This window comes from Vidua chalybeata, chromosome 2, assembly GCF_026979565.1.
Source record: "Vidua chalybeata isolate OUT-0048 chromosome 2, bVidCha1 merged haplotype, whole genome shotgun sequence".
In the NCBI taxonomy this organism is placed as follows: Eukaryota; Metazoa; Chordata; class Aves; order Passeriformes; family Viduidae; genus Vidua; species Vidua chalybeata.
In genome coordinates, this window is record NC_071531.1 from 1920016 (window position 1) to 1936972 (window position 16957).

The 16957-nt window shown below is 56.5% G+C and overlaps 2 protein-coding genes across 2 annotated transcripts; both read left to right on the plus strand.

The window, feature by feature from the left end:
• The first annotated feature begins 2950 nt into the window (after positions 1-2950).
• LOC128783974 (skin secretory protein xP2-like) lies at positions 2951-5063 on the plus strand. The gene is made up of 2 exons (XM_053935181.1): positions 2951-3088; positions 3790-5063. Exons 1-2 carry the CDS (start codon positions 2969-2971, stop codon positions 4930-4932), a joined length of 1263 nt encoding a protein of 420 aa, XP_053791156.1. The 5' UTR covers positions 2951-2968; the 3' UTR covers positions 4933-5063.
• Positions 4950-15257, plus strand: LOC128782205 (cell surface glycoprotein 1-like). Its single transcript, XM_053932437.1, has 5 exons — positions 4950-5042; positions 10004-10322; positions 10743-11332; positions 11687-11980; positions 12683-15257. The coding sequence occupies exons 1-5, from the start codon at positions 4950-4952 to the stop codon at positions 14840-14842; spliced, it is 3456 nt and encodes a 1151-aa protein (XP_053788412.1). The 3' UTR covers positions 14843-15257.
• The last annotated feature ends 1700 nt before the right edge of the window (positions 15258-16957 follow it).

Here is a 16957-nt window from a genome sequence, read left to right on the forward strand (position 1 = left end):
TCTTACTTATCCCACGAGGTCCCTTCTAAACAGTCACAAGCACATTCAGATATAACTGTACACACACAACCCCATCCAAACCTATCCAAGGAGGGCATCAGGAAAAACTTTTCTCTCCTTCCATGATAAAAAAGAAAATCGGTTGTTTTCTGGTTTTTTTTTTTTGTTTTTTTGTTTTTTTTTTTCCTTTAAAAACTCCATTTATTTTAAGACAGCCACAGCAGCACAGCTCTGGGGGAAATACAGTGAGAGTGACCACAAGGTTTGGACTTAAAGCCAAACTTCTCCCAAGGGGAAGCAGGAAAAAGCCAAACTTCCATGTTGGCTAATTAGGCAGACAAACCTCAGGCATGAAACTGGAGGTGGAGTTCATGGCCAGTGTTTTGGTGCAGGATTCCGTGTTTATTTAATTGCTGTTGATGTGAATTTTCCTCCTTTTTTTCCCCTGCTTTTGGGTGCTGGTGGGGCATGCAGAGCTGTCACAGGTGCAGAGAATTGTTGCTATTCCTCATCCAAAACCTTCAAAGCCAGGTTGGATGGGGCTTGGAGCAACCTGGGATAATAGAAGGTGTCCAGGTGGAACTGGATGGTTTTTAAGGTCCCTTCCAACCTAAAACTTCTGTGATTCCATGGAAAATCTAACAGAAAACATCACAATAAAATGTATGCCAGACTACTTTCTTTCTGAAGTGCTGCTCCAGAGCAAACTAAGAGTTCAATAATTTCCAAGAGAGTGTTAAGAAGCAGCAGCAGGATGAGGATGAGAGAAGAAAACTGAAGGCAAGACAACAGCTAAATGTGTGGTTTGAGTGAGTTCAGTGTTAATTTAGGATATTGTGGTCATTTCAGACAGAGAGAGGGAAAGAAAAGGGTGGGGAGTGCTGCAGAGATGATTCTACTAAAAGCTAATTTCTATATTAGCACTGGAGAATGGATTTGATTCAGCCACACCTCTCCCATTTGGAAAGGAAAAGTGCATTTTCCATTTTGAAACGAGCGCTGATTTCTTGAAGTCTCAAATGTCAGCGGCAAAAGCATCTTCCATTTCCAAAGAAATGTGTCTGAATTGATTATTTCATCTGCCCTTCTCAATCCGTGGAGGACCAGGTACAAACTCAAGCAGCTCCTGATGAAATCTAAAAGTTTTACTACAGCTCCTCCCAAAGTGCTCCATTCAGGGTGAGTTTGTAGTGGAGTTCATGTCTCATTTTCCATGAAACACACGTTGAGAACTCCAAGTCAGTTCCTCCCAAGTTACAGAGAAACAAAAGGGAAAACTCTCTGATTTTGAACTGCCACCATAAAATCTTCTGAGGCTGGAACATGGAAAGACACATCAGGTCACCAAAGAAAACAGGGGTCTTTCTGATTCAGATTTGGCTGCAAGCACAGAGGTGCTGCTCCAATTTTTTGTGAATGTCGTCTTTTAGAAAGTTCTATTTTCAGTTAAAGGAGAAAAAGTTTAAAAGCTTGGCATCCTGCAAAACAGCCTGTATGGATAAAAATCATGCTGTTTAAGTTAACTACTCAAAAATCATGGGCAATAACTGCATGTTTCAACAGGATAGTTTGCGGAAGGAGCATTACCCAGAGCAGAAATCTCTCTTAAATCTTCAGAGGTGCTTTTCCCCTGGCCAAAGAGATAAATGGAACCCACTGGACCTGCAAATCAATTTTTGTATTGTTAGACACAAGTGCAAATGAGTCTATTGCACTCTTGACCCCAGACAGGCTGACTTTGGTAAAGGCAGGTCAGTCCCTGCTTCCTTATTGCTGAGCACTGATAACCCCCTCCGAATTATCTCTGCCTGAAACCTGGAGGTTGTGGCGGGGAAAGGGATGAGAAACACGAGCCCTTCCCGTGCTGTCCTCATTCCGCAGCTGGGACAAAGCCGGGCCGAGCCGAGTTCACCGGGGCGGCGGCAATGGCGGCGCCGCTCCCTCAGCGCCCGGGCCCGGCCCCGGCGGGCGGGGAGCCCTCGGCAGCGCCCTGCTGGCAGCAGGGAGCGAGCCCCGGCCCGGCCTCTGTGCCCGGGGCAGAGCCGCAGAGGCCCGGGCAGAGCCGCAGGAGTCGCTGCCTCGGGCCCTGCCCCGGGCCGGGGGCAGCAGCCGGGCCCCGGCCCTGCGGGAGCGCACGAGGCTCTGGCGGTGCCGCTTCTCCAGCTCGGCCCGGTGCCCGTGCATGGCCCCGTCCTTGCGCGCTGCCCCTGCCCCGCTCAGCTTCCCGTGCCCTGCAAAGGCGCCGAGGCCGCGCTCGGTGCCCCTGGGTGTCGCTGCTACAGGCGGGGACGAGCCCCGGTGCCCAGGCAGAGCCCTGAGGGACAGCCCTGCTCCCCGGGCTCCCGCGGCTCCTGGAGCCGCTGCCCGCAAGTCCCGGCCCGTCCGTGCGGCCAATTCCTCGTGGGCTGGGCAGCGCGGCCGGCAAAGCCAGGGCTCTGCAGTGCGGGGCCGGGGCTGTCGTGTGCCAGCGTGGCCAAAGCCTCCCAGGGCTCGGGGCACAGCAGGGCCCACAAGGCCACCAGGCCGGGGGCTGCTCCGAGCCAGTTCCTGTCTGCCCCGCTGCTGTTGGGGTGCCGGGGGTGGCCCTTTGTGACACAAAGGGCACAGGGTGTCACGGCCCTCTGTGATGTGGGACGTGGTGGTGGCCAGAGAGCCCTGTGAGATCAGGGAGCCCCGCCCGGGCTGAGGGTGTCCAAGGGGCGCAGAGCCCTGGGGTGCCCAGTCCCAGGAGAGCCGCTCTCTGAGGAGGAAGCAGCTCCCTGGCTCTGTCTGCGCCAGACGCCGATAGCGATAGCGGCCGACAGCGACAGACGACGAGAGCGACGAGGGCAAAGCCAACTCCAACTCCCGGTCCCACAGCCCCTTGCCCAGCTGGCTGGAAGCCCCCAGCGGGCAGTGGTCGGGGGCAGTGGGCAGCTCAGTCCTGCCACTGGCACAGGCTGAGGTGGAGGAGAGGCCCCTCGCTGACATGGACCGAGAGCTCTCCCAGAGAGAAGATACACAAGAGACATCCCAAAGAGAAGGACCAGGAGTCCAAGAAATGTCCCGGCAGGGAGCCAGGAGCAGCCAAGAGCTGTACCAAGGCCAGGTAGGTGTGAGAGTTTGGGAAGTTTCCCAGTACAGAGGTGGGACACACTAAGAGCTCTAGGAACGGGAAGAAACCGTCGGAGCCCAGGAGCTGTCCCAGTGGGAAGAGGACAGGGAGATGTACCAAGAGGTGTGCGAGCGGGAAGAACGTGTGACAAGCCAAGAGATTTCCCAACGGGAAAGAGATGGGAGTGGGCAGCAGGAGATGGGATGGGGAGGAGAGATGCCAGGAGCTGTCCCTGCAGAGAGATGTGAGTGTCCCAGAGGATTCCCAATGGGACGACGCCCAAGGGCTTCCCAGAGGGAAGGTGAGAGGTAGCAAGACCTCTCACCATAGGGACAAGATGTGCACTCCCACATCTCCCAGTGGAAGACAGGAGAGGAGCAGGATTGTCCCAAGCGAGAGCCAGCAGTGACAAGGAGCTGTCCCAAGGAGCAGACGCTGCAGCCCAAGAGCTGCCCTGGTGGGACGATGTGAGTGAGCGAAAGCTGTCCCAAAGGGAGGAAGATGTGAGCAGGCAGGAGCTGTCCCAGTGGGGACACAACATCAGCTCTGGGCTCTGGGACAGACCCTTGTGCCCAGTGAGTGACGAGGAGCCTCAGCCCTGTCCCCCAGAGGGGCCCGGCTCTGCCAGCCCCGTGGGCACAGAGGTGGCAGCAGAGGCAGTGCCTGCCCCAACCAGCGCCTCTCCTTCCCTACAGAGTCCCACGGAGGCCGAGCCGGCAGCTGCTGCCCCGGCAGGAGCTGCTGAGGAGGAGGAGGAGCCCCCCGAGGCTCCTGGTGCAGAAAAGGCAGCAGAGCCTCCTGCCCCCAGGGAGGAGCTGCCATCAGCAGGGACACAGAGCCCAGTCCCTGCCCCTGCCAGGCCCCCAGGCTGCCGCCAGGCTCTGCTGGACTTAGCGTGGAGCGCCAGCTGTGAGATCGTGAGCCAGGCACTGCTGGACATCCAGGGATGCGGCCAGCAGCCGGAGGAACAGAGGCACCTGGGAGAAAGCGGGGATGCAGCAGTGGCAGCAAGAGGCAGGGCAGAGAGGGAAGAGAGCCCGGTGCCTGCCCCGCACAGCCCCCCCAGCCCCTCGTCTGCCCAGCTGGGAGCCCCGGCCACCTGGGAGGAGCCAGAGTGGGCAGTGGCAGAGCTGGCAGAGTCAGTGCTGGCACAGCAAGGCAGCCAGGAGTCCATGGCTTGGGACAGCGACTGGGAATTCTACAGCGAGGAAGAAGAAGGTGAAGTCGAGCCAGAGCTGTCCCAAGGGGCAGACTCTGTTGTCCAAGAGCTGTCCCAGGGGGAGGACGATGGGAGCTCCAGTTCTGGGGAGAAGCCTGTGGGCCCAGTGAAGGAGGAGGACACCCAGCCTTGTCCCCCAGAGGGGCCCAGCTCTGCCAGCCCCGTGGGCACAGAGGTGGCAGCAGAGGCAGCCCCTGCCCTGCCCAGCGCCTCTCCTGCCCCAGGCAGGGAAAATGACAGTGACACGGGGCTCGTGCAGGAGAACCGGCCCGAGCACAGCAGCTTGACCAAGCCCTTGTACCCCAAGGACGATGAGTGGGACAACGTGAGCATCCTGGAGCTGCCTCCAGAACAGGAGGAAGTTTTTGCGGCAGGCGGGCTCGCAGTGGCCGTCCCTCGGGAGGCCTGGGTGGAGTGCCCAGCACAGGAGCCGTGCAGCCAAGGGCCGGCGCCTGCCCCGCACAGCCCCCCCAGCCCCTGGCCTGCCCGGCTGCGAGCCCAGGCCCTCCGCGGGCAGCCGGCTGCCCCCAGGAAACGTCCCTCCCGCTTCAGGCGGGCGCTGCGGGCGCTGCGGGGGCTGTTCCGCTGTCCCTGCCTGAGGCCACGGCCGGAGGAGTAAAACAGACACGGAAAAAGATGAAGAAGACGAAGAAAATGAAGGAGACGACGAAGACAATGAAGGAGACGACGAAGACAACGAAGACAAAGAAGACGAAGACAACAAAGACGGCAATGACAAAGGCTAAGAAGACAAAGCAAATGGAGAAGACTTATTTAGGAATAGATAGAAGAAGAATAGTAATAAGAATTTAGAAATACTTAGAAGAAGAAGATTAAAATATAAGAATTTAAAAATACATGTAAGAAGATGAAGAATAGGACTAGGACTAGGATTAGGAATAGGAATAGGAATAGGAATTGCCATAGGAATAGGAATTGCAATAGGAATAGGAATATAAAAATACATTGAAGATGCAAACAAGAAGTACAATAGTAGTTAAAAGAAGACTAGTAGGAAGAAGACCAGTTAGAAGAATAGGAATAGAAAAATAAAAGTTTATGAATAAGTAAAACTAGCAAATAATTTATTTTTATTCCATGTTGTATATTTCTATTAAAGTCTATGATATAGAAACATTGCTATACCATATGCTGTGATTACAATACATTATAATGGCCCCGCACTGTTCCCGTTATTGAAGAATCTGTGTGTTTGCTAATAACGTTTGTAGGGCACAGGAGCAGAGTGCCCAGACTGCATTTGCTGTCTCTCAGAGGTGCCGATGTATTTTCACAGGCAGTGGCACGGAGTGCCCTGTGAGCAGCGAGTGCTCAGCCCCAGCGGCAGCGGGAGAGTTCCCGGCCGGGCCGGCAGGGCAGGGCTGTGGCTGCTCTCTGCAGGCAAACTGAAGGCGCAGGTTGAGGCCGGCTGCGAGAGAGCTGTGCTGGGAAGCCCTTTGCAGCAGGGCTGTGCAGCCGCCCCAGCGAAGCCAGCAGAGCCCCGCTCTGTTTGGACACAACATCAGCTCTGGGCTCTGGGACAGACCCTTGTGCCCAGTGAGTGATGAGGAGCCTCGGCCTTGTCCCCCAGAGGGGCCCAGCTCTGCCTGCCCCGTGGGCACAGATGTAGCGGAGCGTTTGGGGGACCTGCCCGGGGTGTCCCCGGGGAGCCCCCCAAGCTGTGAGTTGGCTGGTAGCAGCAGGCAGGCAAGGAGACTCCACACGGCTTCTGAGGGTGCTCATTAGATGAGGGATTATTGGGGTCCTGCCCCCGGGAGGCAGCATGGTTTCTGAGGGAGAGGGGGGAAGGGGGAGTGAGGGGGAAAGGGGAGGGGGAGAGAGGGGCTGAGAGAGCACCGGCCACGAGAGCCGGCTCAGAGAGAGAGCCCCGTCCCCCCGGCACACTAAACAGGGGGATTCAAAGTGGTCACCGAACAGGATTTGGGCCAGTGGGATTACAGACACATGATCCTTCAGGGGAGGATCTCAGGCTTGGATAAACCATACAATTTCAAGGGGTGAGACAGAGCATACCACTTAACTAAAATATAACACCACAATCCACCCTTTTTTTGTTAGAAAAAAGATTAAGAGAATTTTGGCCCTTAGCAGTTTAAAAATGAAGCAGCAACTGCACAGTTTCACAGCATAAAATAAGCACAAGTGCAGTGAGGATTATGTTTTAAATTGAATACACTATAAACAGTCTATTTGACTTGATGTTTGCCTTTGGTGGTAGATATTGTGTTGCATCCCGGGTTTGGGTTCAAATTAGGGGTTCTGTTATGTGTTAGTTAGCCGGTTCTGTGTACCCCCGTGCACCCCCCGTGTTTCCCCCCGCCACGGTAGTCAGCTCCGAGTTACTTACCATTGGAGCTCACCGTGCCAGTCCTGTAACCACCCCCCTGTCCACTCCGGAGAGTTTGGTGTCTGTTTCCCCGCTCCCACAACCCCATTCGCCCCAGAGCCCGGTCCGCCCCTGTGGCGTCCCCGTTGGTTACCCCGATCCACGTGGTTACCCCGATCCACGTCGCTCCCCCGTCTCCTGCCCCCATTGGGCGAGGGGGGCTTCCGCCTCCCTCGGCCCGTCCCCTATAAAACCTCATCTCTTCCTTTGTTCGGGGCCATTTTCCGTCCACGCGGCGCTGAGAGCGAGCCGCGGCTTCTCCGCCACAGCTCCCCGCGGCGGTGAAAGCTTCCCAGCCAACCACGCGGACGGAGCAGACAATTCCTTCCCTCTTCGTCTCATCCCTTGTGTCGACAGCAGAACACGGCCAGCCCGCCCCGGTCCGCGGAAAGCAGAAACGCCCGGGAATCGCGGCAAGCCCCGGTCCTGCCGAGAAGCAGCGCCCGAGCTGGGCTCTACACAGCTGCCCGGGACTGGGAAAAATAACTCAACACTGCAGTATTGATCAGTTCTGAAAGGGTGTTAACACAGTACAAAGGTTAAATTAATATTTAAAACGGCTTACGTGGGTCCATATTGCAGATTTTTAAACTAATTTAAAGCATGGGCGAGTGCTTAAAGGGCTTCAGCCTTCGGTACGGAACTCATATGAGAGTTTTGGGATTGGCCTTTTCAGCGTGACTGGCCCAATGGTGTCTTGCCTTTTCCATCAGGCTTTTCGGACCGCCACAGCCCCCATTTTTTAGTTTATGGCGCTGACTCCTGCTCCCCCTCTCAGGGACAGGGAATCACCTGGAGCCCCCCAGACTCCAGGCAGGTTTGTGGCCTCAGATTCTCACCCATGGATCTGAGCTTTACCACTGCTTTCACCCTCTAACCGGTTTAACCCAGAAGACCTTCACTTTTAGGTTGTTAAAAGAAAAAGAAAAAAGAAAAAAAGAAATTTGGCTTCAGCTACTGCCTACACTCAGGGAGCATTCACCACAAAAAACCCCAAAATACTTTCCCAGACACCATTTTAGGTTATCAGTCACCCTCAGAAGCCACAGAGGACAGCATAAACGCAACAGCGATTCTGATCCAGCAGTCCAATGATATCTGAACACTCGCAATTCAAGAAACAATTGAAAACTGCTTCTCCTTTGTCCTACCCCTGTGACCTGACCAGCCCTTGCCTTCTAAAACTGAAAACAGGACAATCTGCAACATGAACGCACACTTAAACTAGAAAAGCATCATTGTAAAAACTACTTCATGGGGATGGGAGGGAAATGGAGAGAAGACAGGTATTGGATAAGACTGATAAAAAGGTTAGAGAGTTTTAGGGTAGAAGTTCTAGCTGACGAGCTCTTTTCAGCTAGAACAAGTGGATCGGGATTGGGAACTGGGGAGGTTACGGGGAGCCAGGGACTCTGCGAAAGAAAAATCTTTTCTGGGTACCCTGCGCCTTCGAGCGGTCTGCCCCCAGTGAACTACCCAAAATAAGGAAAAAAGGGGTATGGATTGCAGAGAAGGATGTCATCCTGCTCTTGAAATAACAGGGAAAGGAGATCATGAAGTACAATTTACAATTCAACTAAGTATACAAGGCTGTTAAAACTGGTATCCCAAAATTATTTTAGCTTTGGGTTTTGTTTTCTTAATTTCTTCCCCAATTCCAGCTCTCACCCTGTGGGATTTGGAAGGCAGAAGGTGGGAACTAGGAGCTGAAGGGGGGGTTGTTTCATGAGAGATAGGGAAGGGGCGGAGCACAGGGGAGAAAAAGCGGGAAGAAAGGGATTTAGGGAAGGAGAAGCAGAAGATGGTGCCGTGCCATGCTGCTGAAGCCATCTTGGCTGACAAGTGGTTGTGGCTTGTGGGTATTATCAGCTCAATCAGAGAGAAAGAGAAAGGTTTTCTAACCAGGTGAGAGCCTGGGAAGCAGTTGGAAAAGAATGTAAACAATTCTCCAATCTACCTTGTTCTTCACATTGTTTATAGATATGTTCTGCCTCTGTGCATCATTCACTGCCCACCAATGGTGTGAGATGTTTTTACTCTAAGACCACTGAAATTAGTCTTCTCGATGTTCTCTATATATGGAGCGGTACATTTGAAATAAAGGGGAGAGTTCATTTTCTTAACCTTCTGATCTGGAGTTCATTGCTCCCGTCCTGCTCAACGGCATCAGTGGCTATGTTGGGAAATCCTGGGGTTTTCTTTAGGGGAAGGTGGGTTAGGGATGAAGTTAGGGAGAAGGGGCAGTGAGGGAGGGAGAGATAAGATTGAGGAAGGAGGTCACAGAACTGACAAAAGCAGTTTTGGGGGCACGGTGCTCAGGTCATCTGGCGGCTCCCTCATGGAAACTGTTGAGCTTTCGCCGCTGCTGTGGTCCAGGGCATCGGCTGCTTGGGCTCGGCGCTCCGCGCGGTCCACCCGCTCTGCGGGGTTCCCCCCGCCGGCGCCCGGCCGGGGGCCGGGTGCGCTCGGCGCTGCTGCTCTGGGTGCCAAGGTGCGGGAGCGCAGCGGCGGGGTCGCGCCGTGCCGGGGCCCGCCAGGGCCGCGCTGCAGCCCGGACCCGCACTGGGCTGGGGCCGCACCGTGGCAGGCCGGGGACGCGCTGGCTGGCGGTGGTGGGATCACGGGGCATCTGAACGGTGCTGACGGGGCCGCTCGGGGTCACGGACGCGGCCCGGCGCGGCCACTCCGCGGTGCTGGAGGCGGTGCTGAAGCGGTGTCCCACGGGGTTCGGCGCTGTCCTGGCAGGGCGGTGGCGGGCTCAGGGTCGTCAATCCTCGTGCCAGGCGTTGGCGCCATTTGTGGCAGTGCGTTTGGGGGACCCCCCTGGGGTGTCCCCGGGGAGCCCCCCAAGCTGTGACTTGGCTAGGAGCAGCAGGCAGGAGACTCCACACGGCTTCTGAGGGTGCTCATTAGATGAGGGATTATTGGGGTCCTGGCCCCAGGAGGCAGCATGGTTTCTGAGGGAGAGGGGGGAAGGGGGAGTGAGGGGGAAAGGGGAGGGGGAGAGAGGGGCCCAGAGAGCACCGGCCACGAGAGCCGGCTCAGAGAGAGAGCCCCGTCCCCCCGGCACACTAAACAGGGGGATTCAAATTGGGCGCGGAACAAGATTTGGGCCAGTGGGATTACAGACACATGATCCTTCAGGGGAGGATCTCAGGCTTGGATAAACCATACATATTCGAGGGGTGAGACAGAGCTACCATTGAACTAAAATGTAACACCACACACAGAGGTGGCAGCAGAGGCAGTGCCTGCCCCAACCAGCGCCTCTCCTTCCCTACAGAGTCCCACGGAGGCCGAGCCGGCAGCTGCTGCCCCGGCAGGAGCTGCTGAGGACGAGGAGGAGGCCCCCGAGCCTGTCCTGTCCCAAGGGGAACATTTGGGACACGAAGAGCTGTTCCCGGGGGAGGACGATGTGAGCTCCAGTTCTGGTGAAAAGCCTGTGGGCACAGTGAAGGAGGAGGACACGCAGACTTGTCCCTCGTCCTGTGATGAGGAGCTGTCCCAGGTTGAAGAGGCCATCGAGCTCTCTGCAGGGGACAGCAACGCTGAGCCAGAGCTGTCCGAAGTGGAAGAGGAAATCGAGGACATTCCATGGGATAGCACAACTGACCAGATGCTGTCCTCAGTGGAAGATTTTTTAAAATAGTATCATTTTTCTTTTATTAAATCTATTGACGGCAGAGATCTTGCTTCTATTTTTTATCATTTTTGATCCAGATGTATTTATACTGGTTTATCTGTAGCTTTTGATGCCCATGTACAACAGCCTAGCGCCATCGAAAGCAGTTTTATCTCTCAAATAGCCTAAAACCCTGGTTTCTTGCTCCCAGAGTGACTGACCCCCGTGTGTTGGGTGTCCCATCGCACAGCCCCGGCCCCGCTATCTGCACAGGGGATTTGGCCCGGGGGCAGCCGTGCGGCGCTGCTGCCGCGGCCGAGCGCAGCCCTTCGGGCCGCTGTCCGGGTGCCTTTGGAAGGGCACGGACACAATTTCAGCGCCGTGTGTCTTTGTGCCGCAGGTTTGTGCTGCCTGTGCGGGCGGAGCGGGGCCGGCGGGAGCCGCGCTGCCCTCAGAGCCCCTGAGGGCGGCAGCAATGGCGGCGCCGCTCCCTCAGCGCCCGGGCCCGGCCCCGGCGGGCGGGGAGCCCTCGGCAGCGCCCTGCTGGCAGCAGGGAGCGAGCCCCGGCCCGGCCTCTGTGCCCGGGGCAGAGCCGCAGAGGCCAGGGCAGAGCCGCAGGAGTCGCTGCCTCGGGCCCTGCCCCGGGCCGGGGGCAGCAGCCGGGCCCCGGCGCTGCGGGAGCGCACGAGGCTCTGGCGGTGCCGCTTCTCCAGCTCGGCCCGGTGCCCGTGCATGGCCCCGTCCTTGCGCGCTGCCCCTGCCCCGCTCAGCTTCCCGTGCCCTGCAAAGGCGCCGAGGCCGCGCTCGGTGCCCCTGGGTGTCGCTGCTACAGGCGGGGACGAGCCCCGGTGCCCAGGCAGAGCCCTGAGGGACAGCCCTGCTCCCCGGGCTCCCGCGGCTCCTGGAGCCGCTGCCCGCAAGTCCCGGCCCGTCCGTGCGGCCAATTCCTCGTGGGCTGGGCAGCGCGGCCGGCAAAGCCAGGGCTCTGCAGTGCGGGGCCGGGGCTGTCGTGTGCCAGCGTGGCCAAAGCCTCCCAGGGCTCGGGGCACAGCAGGGCCCACAAGGCCACCAGGCCGGGGGCTGCTCCGAGCCAGTTCCTGTCTGCCCCGCTGCTGTTGGGGTGCCGGGGGTGGCCCTTTGTGACACAAAGGGCACAAGGTGTCACGGCCCTCTGTGATGTGGGACGTGGTGGTGGCCAGAGAGCCCTGTGAGATCAGGGAGCCCCGCCCGGGCTGAGGGTGTCCAAGGGGCGCAGAGCCCTGGGGTGCCCAGTCCCAGGAGAGCCGCTCTCTGAGGAGGAAGCAGCTCCCTGGCTCTGTCTGCGCCAGACGCCGATAGCGATAGCGGCCGACAGCGACAGACGACGAGAGCGACGAGGGCAAAGCCAACTCCAACTCCTGGTCCCACAGCCCCTTGCCCAGCTGGCTGGAAGCCCCCAGCGGGCAGTGGTCGGGGGCAGTGGGCAGCTCAGTCCTGCCACTGGCACAGGCTGAGGAGGAGGAGAAGCCCCTCGCTGACATGGACCGAGAGCTCTCCCAGAGAGAAGATACACAAGAGACATCCCAAAGAGAAGGACCAGGAGTCCAAGAAATGTCCCGGCAGGGAGCCAGGAGCAGCCAAGAGCTGTACCAAGGCCAGGTAGGTGTGAGAGTTTGGGAAGTTTCCCAGTACAGAGGTGGGACACACTAAGAGCTCTAGGAACGGGAAGAAACCGTCGGAGCCCAGGAGCTGTCCCAGTGGGAAGAGGACAGGGAGATGTACCAAGAGGTGTGCGAGCGGGAAGAACGTGTGACAAGCCAAGAGATTTCCCAACGGGAAAGAGATGGGAGTGGGCAGCAGGAGATGGGATGGGGAGGAGAGATGCCAGGAGCTGTCCCTGCAGAGAGATGTGAGTGTCCCAGAGGATTCCCAATGGGACGACGCCCAAGGGCTTCCCAGAGGGAAGGTGAGAGGTAGCATGAGCTCTCAGCATGGGGACAAGATGTGCACTCCCACATCTCCCAGTGGGAAGACAGGAGAGGAGCAGGATTGTCCCAAGCGAGAGCCAGCAGTGACAAGGAGCTGTCCCAAGGAGCAGACGCTGCAGCCCAAGAGCTGCCCTGGTGGGACGATGTGAGTGAGCGAAAGCTGTCCCAAAGGGAGGAAGATGTGAGCAGGCAGGAGCTGTCCCAGTGGGGACACAACATCAGCTCTGGGCTCTGGGACAGACCCTTGTGCCCAGTGAGTGACGAGGAGCCTCAGCCCTGTCCCCCAGAGGGGCCCGGCTCTGCCAGCCCCGTGGGCACAGAGGTGGCAGCAGAGGCAGTGCCTGCCCCAACCAGCGCCTCTCCTTCCCTACAGAGTCCCACGGAGGCCGAGCCGGCAGCTGCTGCCCCGGCAGGAGCTGCTGAGGAGGAGGAGCCCCCCGAGCCTGTCCTGTCCAAAGAGGAAGATTTGGGAGACCAAGAGTTGTTCCCGGGGGAGGACGATGTGAACTCCAGTTCTGGGGAGAAGCCTGTGGGCACAGTGGAGGAGGAGGACACGCAGACTTGTCCCTCATCCTGTGACGAGGAGCTGTCCCAGGTTGAAGAGGCCATCGAGCTCTCTGCAGGGGACAGCAACGCTGAGCCAGAGCTGTCCGAAGTGGAAGAGGAAATCGAGGACCTTCCATGGGATAGCACAAGTGACCAGATGCTGTCCCCAGTGGAAGACAACACTGAGGTTGTTCCAGAGGATGGCAAAAGTGACCAGGAGCTGTCCTCAGTGGAAGAGGACATCGAGGGCACTCCAGAGGACGGCATGAGTGACAAGGAGCTGTCCTCAGTGGAACTGGCCATCGAGGGCACTCCAGAGGACAGCATGAGTGACAAGGAGCTGTCCTCAGTGGAAGAGGCCATCGAGGGCACTCCAGAGGACAGCATGAGTGACAAAGAGCTGTCCTCAGTGGAAGAAGACATCGAGGATATTCCAGAGGACAGCAAGAGTGACAAAGAGCTGTCCTCAGTGGAAGAAGACATCGAGGATATTCCAGAGGACAGCACGAGTGACAAGGAGCTGTCCTCAGTGGAAGAGGACATCGAGGGCACTGCAGAGGACAGCATGAGTGACCAGGAGCTGTCCTCAGTGGAAGAGGACATCGAGGGCACTGCAGAGGACAGCATGAGTGACCAGGAGCTGTCCTCAGTGGAAGAGGACATCGAGGACATTCCAGAGGATGGCACGAGTGACCAGGAGCTGTCCTCAGTGGACGTGGCCATCAAGGTTGTTCCAGAGGTGGGCATGAGTGACCAGGAGCTGTCCTCAGTGGAAGAGGACATCGAGGACATTCCATGGGACAGCACAAGTGACACGGAGCTGTCCTCAGTGGAAGAGCACATCGAGGGCATTCCAGAGGACAGCACGAGTGACAAGGAGCTGTCCTCTGTGGAAGAGGACATGGAAGTTGTTCCAGAGGACAGCACCAGTAACCAGGAGCAGTCCCCAGAGGAAGAGGACATGGAGGTCTCTCCATGGGACAGCCCAAGTGACCAGGAGCTGTCCCCTGTGGAAGATGACATCGAGGTGGTTTCAGGGAACAGCCCGACTGATGAGGAGGTGTCCAAAGTGGAAGTGGCCAATGAGCTCAGTCCAGAGGACAGCACGGCTCTTTCCCCAGAGGGGCCCAGCTCTGCCAGCCCCGTGGGCACAGAGGTGGCAGCAGAGGCAGCCCCTGCCCTGCCCAGCGCCTCTCCTGCCCCAGGCAGTGCCACGGAGGCCGAGCCGGCCGCTGCTGCCCCGTCCGGAGACCCAGAGCTGGCCCAGGAAGTGTCTCATGGTGAAGAATGCCTGGAGGAAGATCTGCCCCACGGGGAAGTCAGGAGTTACCACCAACTCTTTGACTGGGAAAAGTATTTGGAGCAAGACCTGTCCCAGGGAGAAGTCAGCAGCTCCCAAGACCCCTCGGACTGGGAAGAATGCATCGAGCAAGTGCTGTCCGATGGAGATGTCAGCAGGTGGGAAATACTTTCCAACAGGGAAGAATGCATTGGCCAAGAGCATTCCCAAGGAGAAGCATGCATTGGCCAAGATGTGTCCAGAGGGAATGGCAGCAGATCCTCAGGACACTCCACCTGCGAAAACGACAGTGACACGGGGCTCGTGCGGGAGAACTGGCCCGAGCACAGCATCAGGACCAAGCCCTTGTGCCCAGAGGAGGATGAGTGGGACGATGATGTGAGCCTCCTGGAGGTGCCCCCAGAACTGGAGAAAGAGCAGAAATGGGAAGTTTTTGCGGCAGGCGGGCTCGCAGTGGCCGTCCCTCGGGAGGCCTGGGTGGAGTGCCCAGCACAGGAGCCGTGCAGCCAAGGGCCGGCGCCTGCCCCGCACAGCCCCCCCAGCCCCTGGCCTGCCCGGCTGCGAGCCCAGGCCCTCCGCGGGCAGCCGGCTGCCCCCAGGAAACGTCCCTCCCGCTTCAGGCGGGCGCTGCGGGCGCTGCGGGGGCTGTTCCGCTGTCCCTGCCTGAGGCCACGGCCGGAGGAGTAAAACAGACACGGAAAAAGATGAAGACAATGAAGGAGACGACGAAGACAGCCAAGACAAAGAAGACGAAGACAACAAAGACGGCAATGACAAAGGCTAAGAAGACAAAGAAAATGGAGAAGACTTATTTAAGAATAGATAGAAGAAGAATAGTAATAAGAATTTAGAAATACTTAGAAGAAGAAGAGTAAGAAAATAAGAATTTAAAACTACATGTAAGAAGATGAAGAATAGGAATAGGAATAGGAATTGCAATAGGAATAGGAATAAGAATAAGAATAAGAATATAAAAATATATAGAAGATGTAAAGAAGATGTACAGTAGTAGGAAGAAGAATAAGAAGACTAGGAATAGAAAAATAAAATCTAATGGATAAATAAAACTAGCAAATAATTTATTTTTATTACATATTGTATATTTCTATTAAAGTCTATGATATAGAAGCATTGCTGTACCATATGTTGTGATTACAATACATTATAATGTCCCCGCACTGTTCCCGTTATTGAAGAATCTGTGTGTTTGCTAATAACGTTTGTAGGGCACAGGAGCAGAGTGCCCAGACTGCATTTGCTGTCTCTCAGAGGTGCCGATGTATTTTCACAGGCAGTGGCACGGAGTGCCCTGTGAGCAGCGAGTGCTCAGCCCCAGCGGCAGCGGGAGAGTTCCCGGCCGGGCCGGCAGGGCAGGGCTGTGGCTGCTCTCTGCAGGCAAACTGAAGGCGCAGGTTGAGGCCGGCTGCGAGAGAGCTGTGCTGGGAAGCCCTTTGCAGCAGGGCTGTGCAGCCGCCCCAGCGAAGCCAGCAGAGCCCCGCTGTGACGCTGCCCGTGGCCGGGGAGCCAGGCTGGGGGTGCTCCTCAGCAGCCCTGCCTGCCCGGAGCAGCCCCGGGCCAGGCGGGAGGGGTTCCCCCGGTGCAGCCCCAGCTGAGGCAGCGGCAGCAGCTCCGTGCTGCTCCTGACAGATCCCTGTGGCAGCAGCTGCGCGGGGCTGTGCAGCCAAAGAGCCCAAAGCAGCGCACGCAGCAGCGCAGCAGCAGCGCAGCTCCGGGGCTCTGCTGCTCCTGCTGGGAGAAGATGACAAAGAAGATGAAATTTTTAAATTTTCATAGAAGTAGAGTAGTCTTAGAAACTTGAAAATACATAGAAGAAGACAAGAAGAAAAAGAGTAGCAAGAATAAGGAGTATAATAAGAGGAATAATAATTTAAGAATACACAAATGATAAAATTTAATGAATAACACAAGGACAGCTGCAATCTCTGCACCCTGGGACAGGGACAGCACCCAGAGAGTGGCTGCAGCTGGCCCAGGAGGGATTTAGGGTGGATTTTAGGGAAAGGCTCTCCCCAGAGGGTGCTGGCACTGCCCAGGCTCCTCAGGGAATGGGCACGGCCCCGAGGCTGCCGGAGCTCCAGGAGCCTTTGGACACTGCCAGGGATGCCCAGGCTGGGCTTGGTGGGGGTCTGGGCAGGGGCAGGACTTGGACTGGATGGATCCCTTCCAGCTCAGGACATTCTGTGATTTCACGGGATTTCAGGAGAGTGGGCAGCAGGTGCAGAACAGAAGCGTCTGGCTCAGCACAGATCGAATTCCCAAGCTCTGAGGCTTTTCTGAGCATGTTGGTCCCATCACCTCTGGAGACTTTTTAGAACAAGAGTAACATTTTTTTAAGGCAGTTGACATTTCTAGTCTCCTCCAGCCCTATGTTTCCACCATTTGGGGAATTTTCTTAAATATTACCTCTGAAAACTCACCCTGGGGGTAAATTTACTGGGTTACACCTCCAACAAGCACAGCAGGAATGTGCCATCCAATGGGCTCTGCTATTGTAAGTCTGAAGAGCAGCAGGAATTCAGGTGCCACCTCTACATCCACCTTTCCACCACGGAAAATACTCCCTAAAAAGCTTTGAGGTGAAGGGAGAAGCCAGTTTCTGAGTCTGTTACTTCCAGAGAGCAATGAGACATTAACAGCTAAATGAGAAAACCAGCAAAAATCCAGACTGCATCATACCATCCACAAATTGAATGAAACTTTTCTTTATTTCTACAATTTTTTTTCTTTATTCTCCCTCCTCTTGATTTGTTTTCTCTTCAGTGAACTTTGCACAAGTGGCTG

Coding starts and splice junctions, on each gene's coding strand:
- LOC128783974 (XM_053935181.1), top strand. CDS start 2,969: ATGGACCGAGAGCTCTCCCAGAGAGAAGATACACAAGAGACATCCCAA. Junction 3,089..3,789: donor AAGAGCTGTACCAAGGCCAG/GTAGGTGTGAGA, acceptor CCTTCCCTACAG/AGTCCCACGGAGGCCGAGCC.
- LOC128782205 (XM_053932437.1), top strand. CDS start 4,950: ATGAAGAAGACGAAGAAAATGAAGGAGACGACGAAGACAATGAAGGAG. Junction 5,043..10,003: donor AGACGAAGACAACAAAGACG/GCAATGACAAAG, acceptor CCTTCCCTACAG/AGTCCCACGGAGGCCGAGCC. Junction 10,323..10,742: donor CGAGGACATTCCATGGGATA/GCACAACTGACC, acceptor TTTGTGCCGCAG/GTTTGTGCTGCCTGTGCGGG.